The sequence below is a fragment of the Oryza sativa genome, chromosome 12, assembly GCF_034140825.1.
Source record: "Oryza sativa Japonica Group chromosome 12, ASM3414082v1".
Taxonomy (NCBI): Eukaryota; Viridiplantae; Streptophyta; class Magnoliopsida; order Poales; family Poaceae; genus Oryza; species Oryza sativa.
Genome location: NC_089046.1, coordinates 21449401 through 21464861, shown reverse-complemented (window position 1 = coordinate 21464861; position 15461 = coordinate 21449401). Strand labels below are relative to the sequence as shown.

Here is a 15461-nt window from a genome sequence, read left to right as displayed (position 1 = left end):
CTTGTTGCCATCCTAATAGTATCTACCTCCCACAGAATCCATTTTGTGGTGTATACTCTGAAGTAACTGATAGAAACCCATAGCTAGGTAGGAATTGAAGGCAACCAAGCATTAATCTGCAATGCCCTACTAGCATGAGAAAGAATTTTCTTCAAGTATCAATACATCTTCTGGAGTAAGACAATATGGATGAAAGTATCAAATAAATATTAATGTTTCTATTTGATTCTTTCAGTAAGTAGAAAAAATGCCCATGCTTTGCAACGGGTGAAGTCTATTTGAATCTTGTTATTGTTATATGGTTTAGTTAAGATGAAATTCACTGTGGGAGTTTGCTTGGACATATATTTTTTTAGAAAATCATGAGCTGCAGTTAGGAATCCGATCGTCTTAAGTTAGCATGCGAGTTTTTTTAAACAGATTTCTTATATGATCCCTTATGTATTACCAAGAGTGAACGATCTTCAAAACCGACTCAAATACATATATGTATTACCAAAAGTGAACGATCTTAAAAACTGACTTAAATACGGATATGTATTTCTAAAAGCAAAAGAACTTAAAAACCGACTTATACACGGATGACGTACCAAAATACCAGTAAAAACATCATCAATTTTTGTAACAGTAGAGAAGATATATAGATTAAAACCAAAACATAAAATTAAAACCGACTCAAACACGGATGACGAACCGCAGAAACATCTTCAATTTTTATAACCGACTCAAACACGGATGACGGACTGCGGAAACATCTTCAGTTTTTATAATAGTAGAGATTGAATGTTTGACACCGAAGATTGTTGCTGGCAAACAGGAAATCAATTCCCTGCAAAAGCACACGATTTTTAGGAACAACAGGCCATCAGCGCCTTCAGATGTTGAGATCAACAAAGATAGCTACAGATCAGCAACAGCAGCATGCTGCTGCTCCCTGTCAACCACCGCCTATTCTCCGCAGCCACACCTCTCACCACGGCTGATGCGGGGCCAGAGGCAGTGTGAGGGAGATGGTGAGCAAGCCGACGTTGAGGGAGATAGCTGTGCCGTGTCGCACGTGCTGTTCTCCTTCTCACTGTCTAGGGTTTCAGCGATGCTGGCGTGGATGGACACATGGATTAAAAGGGATAAATGGTAAAATGGTAAAATCACTATATTATTAAGTTTGTCGACTCTGTCGGTAACATCATACATATCGAAATGGAGGGAGTATAACAGATCAACTCCAAGGATACATGCATACATTTCATAAAGGTATTTCATATCGAACAGTAATAAGGCATTTCAAACCTTCTCCACCCCTTCTTCTGACCGCTTCCGCTTACATGGTTTCCACTCATATTTAGTAGCACTGCCAAATTTACCCCCATTCCAAGCACAAGGGGTCCAACGACCACCACAGCTTGGAATGCATAAATACGCCTCCATGTTATTTGTACGCTCTCTTGTCTCTTCATATGACTCGTGCAATGCTACAATCATTTTCTCCAGTGCCGGCGCACTCGCAATCAGTGCACATACGAGTTCTATTTGGTCATTGAAAGGTAGGAAGTCACGTATGTCTACCATCCGGAGATGATCTAGTGGAATCATCTCGTTGCTCCAGCCTTTATGCTGCTCACATTTGCAGTCAAAATTTGTACAATCACCGGCCTACAAAATGCATAAAAAAAACAACATGAGCAACAGTGTTTTCGCCGTAAAGATCATACTTGATTTCTAGAGATAACTAGTAACAATCAATTTTATTTCCAATGAAACAAAATTCTATATTTCTTTAAGAGATAAACGGCTGGAGTTCTGCTGGTTATATTAGAAGGAATAAAAACAATACAAAAGTTAGAGTACTACGAACACATAGCAGTACATCAAGGAGAGAAAGGGGGTGAAAGTGAAGAAAGGTTAACAACTAGGCTGAGGGCAGGTGCTATGAAGATTGAGATTTCAGGGTGTGGTTTGAAGGCCAATTCTCTATGGTTAATAGGAGTATCATCAGTGAAAGGGCATGTACCTTAGTTGTTATAGTAACCTGAGTAGTATCCCAAGGTCCTGAGTTCAAATCTCCATAGGAGCGAATTTCAGATTGGGTTATTTGAAGGCTAAGTTTCCTATTTAATAGGCTAAGTTCCTAATTTAAAAATGCTACATATATCCGGTTGGATATATAGACTAGATAAAATATACCCTTCTCTAAAAAAAATAGTAGTATCATCTAAGATGAGTTGAGCGACTTGTGATACACATACACTCTTTTCGAGTTCTTTTGAAGATCCTCTCATTCCTTTGTAGCCTAATATGCCACCATGTCATGATTAGAGCGCCCAAATTACCTTTCCTTGGTTTGTTGCTCCTGATCTTGATATTTGAGCATCCAATTGGAGATGGAGTCAGTCGGCGTCGAATTTGCAATACCTCTTTGGTATGAGATTTTGTCCCAAAGTTGTCGTGTAAACACAATCTCTAAATAGGTGATCAGTATCTTCAAAGGCTAATGTGCAAAGAGAACAAATCCAGTTGAAAGGCCAATGTCTAACCAACAAAGTTTTCTGTAGTTAACGCTGTTGGGTGTAGGATAATCCATCCTAGGAAACATTGCTTTGGTTGTGCCTCCGCTTTCCAATTGAGTTTGTAGCTAGGGATGCTCAAAATTCTATAAATAAAGTGCAAGATGATTATGATAATTGATCTCACCTTTTTGTCTATGTCAATGGAGAGATACTCAATTCTTCTAAACTTTGCAATGAGCTTGGTTACGCTTGCGCCAATTGCATGTGTATCCACGGTTCCCGTGGAGATGGCTACCGTTATTCGTAAGTCGGTTATATTAAGAACTTCTGGTATATCCTTGATCAGATCCTCAATATCCTCTTCCATCTTCTCCTGCAAATTCAATCAATTGAGAGTCACAATTAACAAAATTCCGCATAAACCCAAGAGTGTACGGCAGCACACTTAAATTTGTATGTACAGTATTATTTCGAGAGTTTTTGCATGTAAGATCAAACATGGAATTCAAAGATTGTATAAAATTTGCACAAGACATGGTCCCTTCTTGTTATCAATTACCTCATCAAATTCCATCTTCAGTACGACGTCGAGGCGATTCGCGGCGGCGCAGTGCTGCAGAAACCACGCCGCCGCGCCGTTGTTGTCCTTGTCGGGGACGCCATGGGACAGCACCTGGAGCTTCGCGGTGCGCTCGCCGTCGAGCACCATGGGGAAGGCGCCGCCCCAGCACGCGTAGTCGTACTCGTACGTCAGCGCCTGCAGCCCCGGCGCGGCGATCCTCACCGACGACGCCGACGCCGCCGCCATCAGGTGGGCGTAGATGCGCTTGAGGACAAGCTCCCGGAGGCCCGGCGCGTCCACCTCCATCTGCTCCATGTGGCGGAGGCCGATGAGGCGGAGCACCTCGAGCGTCGCGGCGGCGTCGAGGCGGAGGTTGATCAGGCCGTCGATGTCGCTGAGCTCCAGCCTCCGCATGTTAGGGCAGCTGGCGGAGGAGAGGAGGCTGCAGAGGCGGAGGTCGTCGCCGTCGTCGTCGAGGGAGACTTTGCTGAGCAGCAGGTCGGTAAGAGAGCGGTAGGCGGCGGCAGCGACGGCGTCTGGGACGGCGAGGGCCGCGCCGCCGAGCGCGAGGCGCATGGTGTGGAGCCTCTCGGAGCAAGGGAGGACGGCGGGGGGAGATCCGGCGGCCGCGATCCTCCTCGACAGCGCGGGCAGCCTGAGAGAGAACGACCCCGCGACGCGGCGCTCGGCGAAGCGGAGCCACGCGGCGACGCGCGCCGGCGTGACGACGTCCAGGGGCACGGCGAGGAGGTCGCACCGCGGCTCCTCCCGGTGCCGTGAAGGTGAAGGGGAGGAGACGAACATGGCGGCGTAGTGGTGGCACATGGGCGGCCTGTCGCCGCCATCGGAGCGGTGGTGGACGAGGTTGATCTCCAGGTCCTTCACGTCGGCGCCGCCCTCGCGCCTGGCGAGGACGGAGTCCACCGCCTCGACGAGGCGGGCGGCGGCGGCGGCCTCGTCGGTGGCTCCACACCCACCTAGCCGCCAGCTGCGCGGGCCGACGTCGAAGCGGAGCGCCGGGGCGCGGGTCCAGAGGTGGCGCCACCGCGTCGACAGCGCGGAGGTGCGCACCACGTCCCTCGCCGCCGGCAAGAGGCCGAGGATTATCAGCAGCACGTCGTTGGTGAGGTCGCTGATGATATCGACGTCCGCCGCCGCCGCCGCTGGCGCCGCCGTCTCCTGCGTGATCTCGGTGTCCATGGAAGTATGGGAGCGGGTGGAATTCGAGATCGAATGATGGAGGAATGAGTGTTTTTCAGTATAGAAGAGGACCTCGAGATCGATCTAGGGTTTCGCTCCTGGTTCGCATGCGTTCCCCAAGCGTGACGCAGGCCGTGGGCCCGGATGGGCCTGGCCGGGGGGAAGTGGCCGTGTGGTGGGCCGCCTAGAGGGGGGTTGGGAACTTGGGCTGGGGGGAGGATGTCTTGGGCTTCTTTTTTTTTAGCGCCGATACCGCTTGCAGGAAGTGGTAATCTGTGAGGGATAAGTTCACTTTAGGTCTCTCATCTTTGACGTCAAGTTCAAGTTACGTGCTATGAACCGCAGTATCCGATATAACGTGTCTCTTAACTTCAAAAACCGATATATCCGAGGTCCCAGACAGTATAGCGTCTGGTTTTGACTAATGTGGCAAGTGGGACCCACGTAAAGTCGTGAACCTCCATGTCAGATATATTTCTTCTTCCTTCAACCTTCCATCTCCATCTTTAAAAAAAAACCTTCCATCTCTCTCCATTTTTTATTATTCTCTCTCCTCCATTCCCCATTTATGATTTGCAGTGGCTTTTGCCCACCAGGGCATGCTGTTGCAAAATTACCTCAAGAAGCCTCCCACGTGACCATGGAACGAAGTCATCCCATGTCGGCTGAACTGCACGCAGCGCCGCCCGCTGCCATCTCTATGCAAACGATGTCGTTGTTCCAGACATGCCGCCGCAAATTCCAAGCGCTGATGTTGCAACACCGAGACTGCCGCCTTCGAGAAGCACTACTGCACTACTACGGATGTGCTGCTACCCGAGGAATCCGCCACCACTGCTCACCGGGCCGCAGTCGACCCTGCACTGTGTTAGCGCGACCCAGTAGCCAGCTACAAATCCTATCTAGCTACTATTCCTTGGCATGACAGCATCAACAAAAAAGATAGCAGCGAGACTACATCTGCTCTTGCCATTATTCCCCGACACGGCGATGTCAACCAAGAAGACAAAACCAAAAGAACCAGATGGAGGAAACGGCGCCGGCTACACAAATTCACAATGAACCAGTTGGATCTCGACGAACTCTACGGTCAGATCGATCAGACAAATTCACTTCAAATCATATCCCACGCCTACTACACAAGTACTCTTTGTGAAAGCTAGTTGATTACTCTTCGTGCGGAGATGGGGAATGGAGAGAGAAGAATTAGAGATGGAGAGAGAGAGAGATGGGAGGTTGGAGGAAGAAGAATTATAGCCCTAACATATGGGGTCCACATGGTCCCACTCGTCAGTCAAAATTTGGCACTATAATGCTTGGGACCTCATTACACTGGTTTTATAAATTGAGAAACACATTATATTTGGTATTGCTGTTCGAGGACGTAATTCAACCTTGGTGTCATGATGAGGGAGCTAAGTGAACTTATGCAAATCTATGATGGTATGGCTGTTAAAAAGGAATAAATCCACTTGTCATCCCTCATTTTTACGTCGAGTTTAATCGACATCCCTAAACCGTAATATTAGAAATCTTCACCCCTCATCTTGGTAAAACCGTTCAAGTTAGGTCCCATGATAGCATAGAGGGTTGGTTTCGGCGTTTCACTGATGTGGCATCCTAGTAGTAGTAGAAAAAAAATGAGGTCCACATGTAAGTGGTCACCACACCTTCTGTAATTAGGATAAGTTACCAATTTTTGGCAGAAAATTTTCATGTGAGCATGCCGAATTTGAGTGCTTGTACTGTTCCATTTTTTTTTTTTAGAAACTCAACTCTGGACTGGTGTCTGATTTGAATATACTATATCAGTATCGCAATTTGGAATCGTGTCTGTGCTGTCCATTGGAATAATGAAAATCTAAACCTATGAATGATGTCAATAGGAAGAAGTCAGATACTTTGTATTGTACGGACAGGACATACCGGTCACACATGCTTTGCATGGCAGGATGCGCACAACAGTGAACTGAACTTTTCCTTGTACGTTCTGAATGGCAGATTGTTCAGATTTTTGAACGATATGATTTTTTTTTCAAGCGTCAGTACATCTTCTGGAGTATGACAATATGAATGAAAGTAACAAACCAATATTAATGTTTCTAATTGATTTTTTCAGTAATCGAATGTTTGATACCCAAGATTGTTGCTGGCAAACAGGAAATCAGTTCTCTGTGAAAGCACATGGTTTTTAGGAACAACATGCCATCAACGCCTTCAGAAGTTCACATCAATAGACAGCTTCAGATCAGCAACAACAGCAGCAATTTCAGATCAACACCACCACCACTACCGGTTCTCCGCAACCACACCTCTCACCACGGCGGTGCAGGGCCAGCGACGGCGTGAGGGAGATGCGCAGCGCCGTGCTCCTCCTCACGCCTCGGCGGCGGAATGGCGTGGACAGACACATGGATTAAAAGCGATAAGGGTAAAAATGGCAAAATCACTATAACATTAATTTTGTTCACTCTGTTGAAACGGAGTAGGTATAATCGATCAACTCCAAAGATACATGCATATATTTCATATATGTATTACATATATCGATCAATAATTAAAACATATCTAATGAGGCATTTCAAACCTTCTCCACCCCTTTTTCTCATTGATCTTCTCCATCCTTTCTTCTCACCGTTTCCGTTTATATGGTTTCCACTCATATTTAGTAAAACTACCAAATTTACTCCTATTACCAGAACAAGGGGTCCAACGACCCCCACAGCTTGGAATGCATAAATATGCATCCATGTCATTTCTTCTCTGTCTCGTCTCTCCATATAACTCATGCAATGCTACAGTCATTTTCTCCAGTAGTGGCGCATTCGCAATTAGTACACATACCAATTCTATTTGATCATCGAAAGGCAGAAAGTTACGTATGTCTGCAATCCGAAGACGCTCTAGTGGAATCATCTTGTTATTCCAGCCTTTATATTGCTCACATTTGCAGTCAAAATTTGTACAATCACCGGCCTACAAATTGCATCAAAACAAAACAACATGAGAAATGGTGTTTTCACCATAAACATTATACTTAGTTTCTAGAGCTAATTAGTAAAAATCAAAGTTATTTCCATCGAAACAAAATTCTACAAAGAAACCACAAGACGATTATGATAATTGATCTCACCTTTTTGTCAATGTCAATGGAGAGATACTCAATTCTACTAAACTTTGCAATGAGCTTGGTTGTGCTTGCCCCGATAGCGTGTGTATCCATGGTATCTGTGGACATGGCTACCGCGTGTGTATCCATGGTATCTGTGGACATGGCTACCGTTATTCTCAAATCTGTTATATTCGGAAGTTTCGGTATGTCCTTGATCACATCCTCAATACCCGCATGGAGTTTTTCCTGCAAATTCAATTGAGATTCGCAATGAAATTTCACATGAACCAAAAAGTGTTCGATAGTACATTTAAATTTCTATGTACCATATTTCTTTTTCCGATAATTTTCCAAAAAATTGCATGTAAGATGGAATTCAAAGTATCTGTAAAATTTACACGAAGTCATGGTCCATTTTGTTACTCCCTCCGTTTCAGGTTATAATACGTTTTGACTTTGGTCAAATTCAAACTGCTTTAAATTTGACTAAATTTATAGAAAAAAAACATTTTCAACCCCAAAAGAATATTATGAAAATATATTTAATTATTGATCTGATGAAACTAATTTAGTATTATAAATATTACTATATTTGTCTATAAAATTAGTTAAACTTAAAACAATTTGATTTTGACTAAAGTCAAAACATTTTATAACCAGAAGTATTACCTCATCAAATTCCATCTTTAGTTCGATGTCGAGGCGATCCGCGGCGGCGCAGTGCTGCAGGAACCACGCCGCCGCGCCGTTGTTGTGCTTGCCGGCGGGGTCGCCATGGGAGAGCACCCGGAGCTTCGCGGTGCGCTCGCCGTCGAGCACCATCAGCTGGCAGTCGTCCCACGAGCGCCTGTATTCGTACGCCAGCGCCTGCAGCCTCGGCGCAGCGATCCTCGCCGCCGCCGCCGCCATCAGGTGGACGGTGATGCCCTTCACGGTGAGGTCCCGGAGGCCCGGCGCGTCCACCTCCATCTGCTCCATGTCGCGGAGGCCGATGAGCCGGAGCTCCTCGAGCGTGGCGGCGGCGTCGAGGCGAAGGATGGTTAGTCCGGTGATGACGCTGAGCTCCAGCCGACGCAGGCTAGGGCAGCTGGTGGAGGAGAGGAGGTTGCAGAGGCGGACGCCGTCGCCGTCGTCGAGGCAGACGTTGCTGAGAAGCAGGTCGGCGAGAGAGCGGTAGGCGTCGGCGCCGGCGCCGGCGACCGGGACGCCGACGGTGGCGCCGCCGAGCGTGAGGCGCATCGTGCGAAGCCTCTCGGAGCAAGGGAGGTCGGCGACCACTTTCCTCGACGACGACAGCGCGGGGAGCTCGAGCGAGAACGCCCCCGCGACGCGGCACTCGGCGAAGCGGAGCCACGCGGCGACGCTCGCCGGCGCGACGTCCATGGGGAGGCGCCGCCGGTGCCGGCTAAGCCCGAACCGGGAGGAGGACCGGTAGTAGCGGCCGGCGGCGGTGGTCTGGTCGTCGCCAACAACGGATCGGAACACGAAGTTGATCTCCAGGTCCTTCACGTCGGGCGCGCCGGCGTCGACGTCGCGGCGGGCGAGCACGGAGTCCACGGCGGCGACGAGGCGGCCGGCGGCAGCGGCCTCGGCGTCGTCGGTTAGCCGCAGGTTGCGCTGGCCGATGTCGAAGCGGAGCGCCGGGGCGAGGGTCCAGAGGTTGCGCCACCGTGTCGACAGCGCGGAGGTGCGCACCACGTCCCTCGCCGCCGGCAAGAAGCCGAGGATTATCAGCAGCAGGTCTTCGGTGAGGCCGCTGATCATGTCGTCGGCCGGCGGCGGCGGAGTCGTCGTCTCCGGCAAGTTGGTGGAGTCCATGGGAGCGTAGAAGTGTGCGGCGCGGTGGAGTTAAAAGAATCTAGGGTTTTCAGTTTGGATCGATTTATAGATATGTATATATATAAGGGGAATTCTAAATGGAATGCGGTTCGAATACGTGTTTTTGTTGACATTGTGAAAATACTAACAATATCCTGAGTCCTGGTCGGAAGGGCGTTCTCTTGGGCTGGGCTAGAATGGGCTGCCGACTCGGAATAGAGGAGAGATGGCGGGCCGTGTGGTGGGCCGCGCAGAGGGGGTTGGGAACTTCGGCCGGATGGGAAATTTGTTGGGCTATTGTAAGTGCAGGTACTGTTTACACGAAGTTGTAATCGTTGACCGAGATTGCTAGTCCGCGCGCACGCGCGATATCAAGTCGCGCGTTTCGCGACGGCAGCGCCGCAGCTTCGCGTCTGATATGGGTCTGCTGGGCCTAGTGACTTTTCAACGGCGATTAACGATGATTCAATCATGTACGTATATATGCCTCCTATGCACTTGAGTAACACACTCAATTAGTAGTAGTATCTCCTAATTACAATTGGACAATCCACGTACATGCATGCATGCAGTGATTAGAACAATTAACTAAACTTTTTAACAGAAGATTTAATTTTAAAATTGAAAATTTTAAAAACTTTCAACTTAGAATTTGAAAACTTTCGATTTAAATTTGAAAGTTTTCAACTCACAATTTTAAAATTTTCATCTCAAAATTCAAAAACTTTCGATTCAAATTTGAAAGTTTTCAACTCATAATTTTAGAATTTTCATCACAATTAAAAAACTTTCAACTAAAAATTCAAAACTTTCAAATCAAATTACAAACCAAATTACAAACTTTCAAGTCAAATTTCAAAAACTTTCAACTCAATTTTTGAAACTTTCGACTCAAATTTGAAAACTTTCAACTTCAAATTTTAAAAACTTTCAACTCAACTTGAAAACTTGTATATCAAAATTTAAAAAGTTGAAATCAAAATTTAAAACTTTCAACTCAAATTTCAAAATATTTTGGCTCCAAATTTAAAACTTTCCATTACTTTTCTAAAAGACGGGTAACTAAATTATTTATATTGTTACAGTTTTAAAAATAATGCTAATGACAGTAATTAATATTAATTACCATAATTAGCGGCAGCAGCGCACGAACTAATTGTCAGGGGGACACGCGCGCGAGTTAAGCAGCTGGCGCGCATGCGCCCCTAGGAACCCCATCTTTGACTACTTTTTTCGGAAATGCTTACCATCGGCCGTCCGATTAGAAAGAAAAAAAAAATCTGACGTCTCAATCTAAAAGATCAACAGTGCAGGTGCATGGCACAACAGTTCATTAGGTGTACTCACAAGCCAAGGGAGTGTGCATGCAAACAAGTTTCAAAATTTAAATGATTATTTCTCTTAAACTATTTATCCGAATTTCAAACTAATTATATGATTGGATTCAAATTATAGATTGGATATATATTTTAGAAGAAAATTTTATTTAAAGTTTGATTAAAAAAGAGAGAGAAAGTAACGGTGTCTCATTCCACCTTGGCAACCAACTCTCCTGCATGCATGTGACATCCTTGCTCCTCATGTGGCCCTGCATGCATGCAACAGTCGTGGAGCAGCGTCCGATATTTGAAAATATATCGGACGTCCGATTTGTAACTTTCCCCTTATTTTTTTCTTTGGTAATGTATTCGAAGTTGGTAATCCCACCAGTCTGCATGAACAATATATTTTCTTAAAAAATAATGGAGATGATTTACATCTCTATCGTTGGGTATAAAGAGAAGCACCTACAAATCGAGCGTTGTTTTATTAAACAATGTTTTAATAATTAGTGAAAGAATGTTTCAGTTCTTAAAAAAAAAGTGAAATACAGTCGGATTGCTAGATGAAATAAATTTAGTTAAACATATGCAATAAATGATTTAAGCCATTTTAAGAGTGTTCCAGTTCTTAGAAAATAGAGAAAAACAATTGGATCGCTAGATGAAACAATTTGGTTCATCATATGAAATAAAATGATTTAAGCCATTGAAAACATCAACAAGATCCGAGAAAAAAACAAAGAAAAAAATGAAACACCATCGGAAACCCCGTTGAAACACTTTGGTCTAAAAACACAAAAAAACACATAGGAGGAGGGCACCCGCGGACGAAGATGTTAGAGTTCCGCCTATGAGTGTCATCTCCCTAGCCATCGGAGGACCGCTTGAGAAAGGCACCGCAGTCCGCAGTCGCTGTTGCCTCCTTCAGCCTGCAAGTCACTGCCATGGGCTCAACCGCCTCCTCCCGTGGGCCTCCTCGCGCAAGTCACCGAAGCCGCCGCCACAGCCGCACCCTCCTCACGTAGGTCGCCGCCACCACCGCCTTCTTTTGCCCGTGATTCACAGCCGCCTCCTGTTGTGGGCCTCCTCGCACGGGTGGTTGCCGACGCCTCCTCCTGCCGTGGGAGTTGCTGCCACCGCAACCTCTTCGTCCCGCGGGTGCCGCCGCTACTGCCGCTGCTGCCGGATCAGAGCTTTGGGAATGGTGGTTTGGGACTTTGGGAAGAAGAGAGTGAACGGTGAGAGAAAAGAAGGGTGGAGGTGAGTGGATAAGATAGATAAGGGTAGAGGTGAGTGCAGGGGGCCCGATATTCTCTCTTCTCATCAGGCGCCCGGATGGAGGCGTTTTCGAAATTCTTGCTTAAAAAAGATCAACTCATATACCGTTACCAAAATCACATATATTCTTAGTAGCACGTAATTATGTAGGTACTATGCTACCCAAAATAGTATAAAAGATGCTACACCATTTCCAAGTAAGTTGCACCACCGTGCATTATAGCATACTGAATAATCTTTCAAAGTTATATGTAATTAATTTTTACGATAAATTAGCTAGGATACCTCAAACGAAAGGGCATATATGGATATCATTTCGATGAATAGAACCAACTTCAACCATGAAAATCTATCCATAATAAAAATATATTAGAATTTTTGGTCTGTCATCTCATTCGTGCACATGCTCGCGCTGTCCAATTCCGTCACCACGCGGTTTCATCCATCACACCATATTTAGATGGGGCTAAAACTTTTTAGCCCATGTCACATCGGATGTTTGGATGCTAATTTAGAGTATTAAACATGGACTAATAAAAAAACTAATTTCATAAATGAGAGCTAATCCGCGAGACGAATTTTTTAAGCCTAATTAATCCATAATTATCAAAAGTTTACTGTAGCATCACATTGTCAAAATCATGGTGTAATTAGACTCAAAAGATTCGTCTCGCGAATTAGTCCAAGCTTATGGAATGGGTTTTGTAATTAGTGTATGTTTAATACTCCAAATTAGTGCCAAACATCCGATGTGACAGGGACTTAGAATAAGTCCATGTAAACCAAACAGCCCTAAACCACATAAGGCCCGCAAACGTAAGCGATCAAACCCGCAAGTCAAATATGAACTCTATGTCGCATCCACGACCACATGACACTACTGGAAAAAAGATTTTTCCATGCGGCCCAAAACCATTTTCACAGGCGGGGGAGAGGACCGCCGCTACCATCTCGACTGTGAAAATGGACCATTTTCGCAAGCGGACCCGTGGCCCGCCTGCGAAAATCATCTCAGGAAAAAAAAAACCACTGGGCGCCGCTGGCCAGGGCTCCCCTCCGTTCGCTGCTGTCGGCGCCGTCATCGTCGTCGTCGTCGCGGCGGCGGAGGGGGCAACGAGATGAAGCGGCCGGCAGAGGCGGCGAGGAGAGAAGCCGGCGGCCGCGGAGGGATGCGGAGGCGTGTGCGTCGTCGCTCGTCGTGGCCGGCGGCAGAGGGATGCGGCGGCGCGCGGACGTCGTCGTGGAGGGAGGCAGCCGGCAGCGAGGAGGGATGCGGCGGCGCGCAGACGTCGTCGTGGAGGGATGCGGCAGCGCGGACGTGGGAGAGGAGGGAGCCGGCGGCGTGCGGATCTGGAGCGGAGGGAGCCGTCGGCGGCGTCGCGGTCATCGTCGTCGTCGAGGAGGGAGGCCGCTGGCGGCGTGGAGGGAGGCGGCGGCTCGCGGACGTGGGAGAGGAGGGAGCCGGCAAGGAGGGAGGCGGCGGCTCGCGGACGTGCGGCGGCTCGCGGACGTGGGAGAGGAGGGAGCCGGTGAGGAGGGAGGCGCGAGGAGGGAGCTGGCCAATTTTTCCAAGTGTGGGAGAGAGAGAGGAGGGGGAGGGAAATGAGTGGTGGAGAGGAGAGGATAAGGATGGTGGAGGAGAGGATAAGGATGAGGATGACTAGATTTTTTTTGGTAGATACTATTTTTGCAGGCGGACCACATAAGGTGCGCCTGCGAAAATCTATTTTCGCAGGCGTCGCTTAAGTGGTCCGCCTGTGAAAATGATTTTCGCTGGCGCCGCTTAAGTGGATTTTCGTAGGCGGACAACGAACTTCATGCCGATTTATATTTTTTTAGGTGGTCATTTGGCTCCAAGAGTCATGTCCGACTGTGAAAATAAGACCCCCACGTCGAGGAAAATGCATTTTCTAGTAGTGTGATACGAAAACAATTACAAAATCAACACGGAGAAAGTTAGATGCAGATCTAATTTGGACTCAAAATCAAATGAAATTAACCCCATAAATACAACAATGATTCCCATGGAATCCTAATAACAAGCAATCAAACAAGCTAGAGAAATAGGTGTAATCTAACCTAATTTCATGAAGGCGGCTTTGACTTGCGTTGTCGAGCTCTATGCAGCAGTGCACGGCTTTGGTGAGCGACGGAAGCTCGATGGAATTTTCCCACCGATGTGACATGTCATAGGCGGTGGTTGGTTCATGAGGAGGCGGAGGGGGCCCATTGGGCCTCCGGCGAGGAAGCAGCGGCAAGGCTAATGGGGTGGAGGCCTCCTGGACGCGGTGGCCCTCAACGGCGAGGCTCCTGGGCATCGGTGTGTCAACGGAGATAGGCAGACGGAGTGGCGGTGGTAGATGGAGTGACTCCATGGATGAGCTCTCCTCATCATCGCCTTGGACGAGTATTTGTCGTCGGAGCTCTACCAAAGCATGCCGGACCGCCCATGCCATGGAACTTGTCGCTTGCGCCCGTCAGATTCATACCTAGCTAGGTCACCACCACCGCCGGATGTTCTACCCGCATCCCGAGCTGACACCGGATACGTCGCCTGCTGCTCACGATCGAGCTTCACCTCCTGTGGCTTGACCCTACAGCCCCGAGCTCAGCCACTAGTACCGTCGTTCATGACCTGAGCTCCACTGCCGCCAGCTATGGGAGGAACTACGCCCATGGCTCCCCTTGCCGCTGCCGGTACGCCGGTCGCGACCCTAGCTTCGCCACTGCTAGTTGTGGGAAGAACTCCGCCCATGGCTCCCCTTGCTGTCCCTGCCACCCCTCTCGTCGAATCGACCATCTTGTCGAACCGAGAGAGGGATGAGAGGCTGAGGGAGAGCTGGATCTGTGTTTGAGCCTCTGAGGGAGAGGTATGGAGTAGGTGGGAACGGTGAGAAAAAAAGAGGGGGTGCTGAGGAAAAGGAGACTTAGTCTCAAGGCCACCACCTCCAAAGGCCAGATACGGCAAGCCTTAGGCTAGATCTGGTGAGGAGCGGGGCAGCGGTGGTACCCCGATGAGGAGGAGGGACCAACATTGGGGAGAAGGGAGAGCGTCGGTGAAGGGAGGGTTAGGGGGTGCTGCGGAGAGGGAGCGGCGACGCCAGTGGGGGAAGGGAAGGGGGAGCAACACCGCTGGTAGGGGGAGCGGAGGGGGAGCAGCGGCCTTAGGTCGCTCCGCACGAGCACCTCGTTGCCGTGGCTCCACCAGAAGCCACCATCACCATCACTTTGTTGGAAACCGCCGCAGCCGTCGCCATTTCAGGATAAGAAATGGGATTGCGAGAGGAAAAAGTGAAACTAGGGTTAGGGTTTTTGGGTACCGGAGGTTTTGATGGATTCGGAACTAATCCGAGCCGTCCATCGAAACGAATGGCTCGGATCGATCCCGTGTCGGGCCAACCTCCATCCTGGGCCACAACGCTACAGCTGCAAGCGCAAATGCCCTAGTAGGTCGGTGGTGTCCAACCGGGCCTTTTTTTTTCTTTCTTTCGTTAGGAGTATATTTTCTTAAAGAGCTCATATCTAAAAACTAAACCATAATCATCTAATATTTTTATATTTGTTATAGTTTCAGTTTACCGATTGCAACGCACAAGTATTTTTTTTAGTCAAATTAACATGCTTAACTAGTCACGCGTCATTACAAAGTCAATAATTAATAT

The 15461-nt window shown here is 47.8% G+C and overlaps 2 protein-coding genes across 3 annotated transcripts; both read right to left on the bottom strand.

Annotated features, from left to right (window-relative positions):
- Positions 1-1128: 1128 nt before the first annotated feature.
- On the bottom strand, positions 1129-4346 carry LOC4352384 (uncharacterized). The gene is made up of 3 exons (XM_015763481.3): positions 3067-4346; positions 2692-2880; positions 1129-1653 (listed from the first exon to the last, which is right to left on the bottom strand). The coding sequence occupies exons 1-3, from the start codon at positions 4267-4269 to the stop codon at positions 1285-1287; spliced, it is 1761 nt and encodes a 586-aa protein (XP_015618967.1). The 5' UTR covers positions 4270-4346; the 3' UTR covers positions 1129-1284.
- A 1448-nt stretch (positions 4347-5794) lies between these two features.
- LOC107277539 (FBD-associated F-box protein At3g52670-like) lies at positions 5795-11800 on the bottom strand. 2 transcript variants are annotated; one of them, XM_066306634.1, is made up of 5 exons: positions 8051-11800; positions 7403-7627; positions 7114-7245; positions 6196-6259; positions 5795-5889 (listed from the first exon to the last, which is right to left on the bottom strand). In XM_066306634.1, the coding sequence occupies exons 1-5, from the start codon at positions 9197-9199 to the stop codon at positions 5795-5797; spliced, it is 1665 nt and encodes a 554-aa protein (XP_066162731.1). In that variant the 5' UTR covers positions 9200-11800. The 2 variants fall into 2 exon arrangements, with proteins under 2 accessions (XP_066162731.1, XP_066162730.1); XM_066306633.1 differs by lacking the exons at positions 5795-5889; positions 6196-6259 and having other exon boundaries at positions 6760-7245.
- Positions 11801-15461: the final 3661 nt, after the last annotated feature.

Bases quoted from the DNA above. Each gene is read 5' to 3' on its own strand.
- LOC4352384 (XM_015763481.3), bottom strand. From the start codon at position 4,269: ATGGACACCGAGATCACGCAGGAGACGGCGGCGCCAGCGGCGGCGGCG. The intron at 2,881-3,066 runs GTAATTGATAAC...TTGAATTTGCAG, and splicing joins TGAAGATGGAATTTGATGAG to GAGAAGATGGAAGAGGATAT. The intron at 1,654-2,691 runs GTGAGATCAATT...TGCATTTTGTAG, and splicing joins CCATTGACATAGACAAAAAG to GCCGGTGATTGTACAAATTT.
- LOC107277539 (XM_066306633.1), bottom strand. From the start codon at position 9,199: ATGGACTCCACCAACTTGCCGGAGACGACGACTCCGCCGCCGCCGGCC. The intron at 7,628-8,050 runs GTAATACTTCTG...TTGAATTTGCAG, and splicing joins TAAAGATGGAATTTGATGAG to GAAAAACTCCATGCGGGTAT. The intron at 7,246-7,402 runs GTGAGATCAATT...TGCAATTTGTAG, and splicing joins CCATTGACATTGACAAAAAG to GCCGGTGATTGTACAAATTT.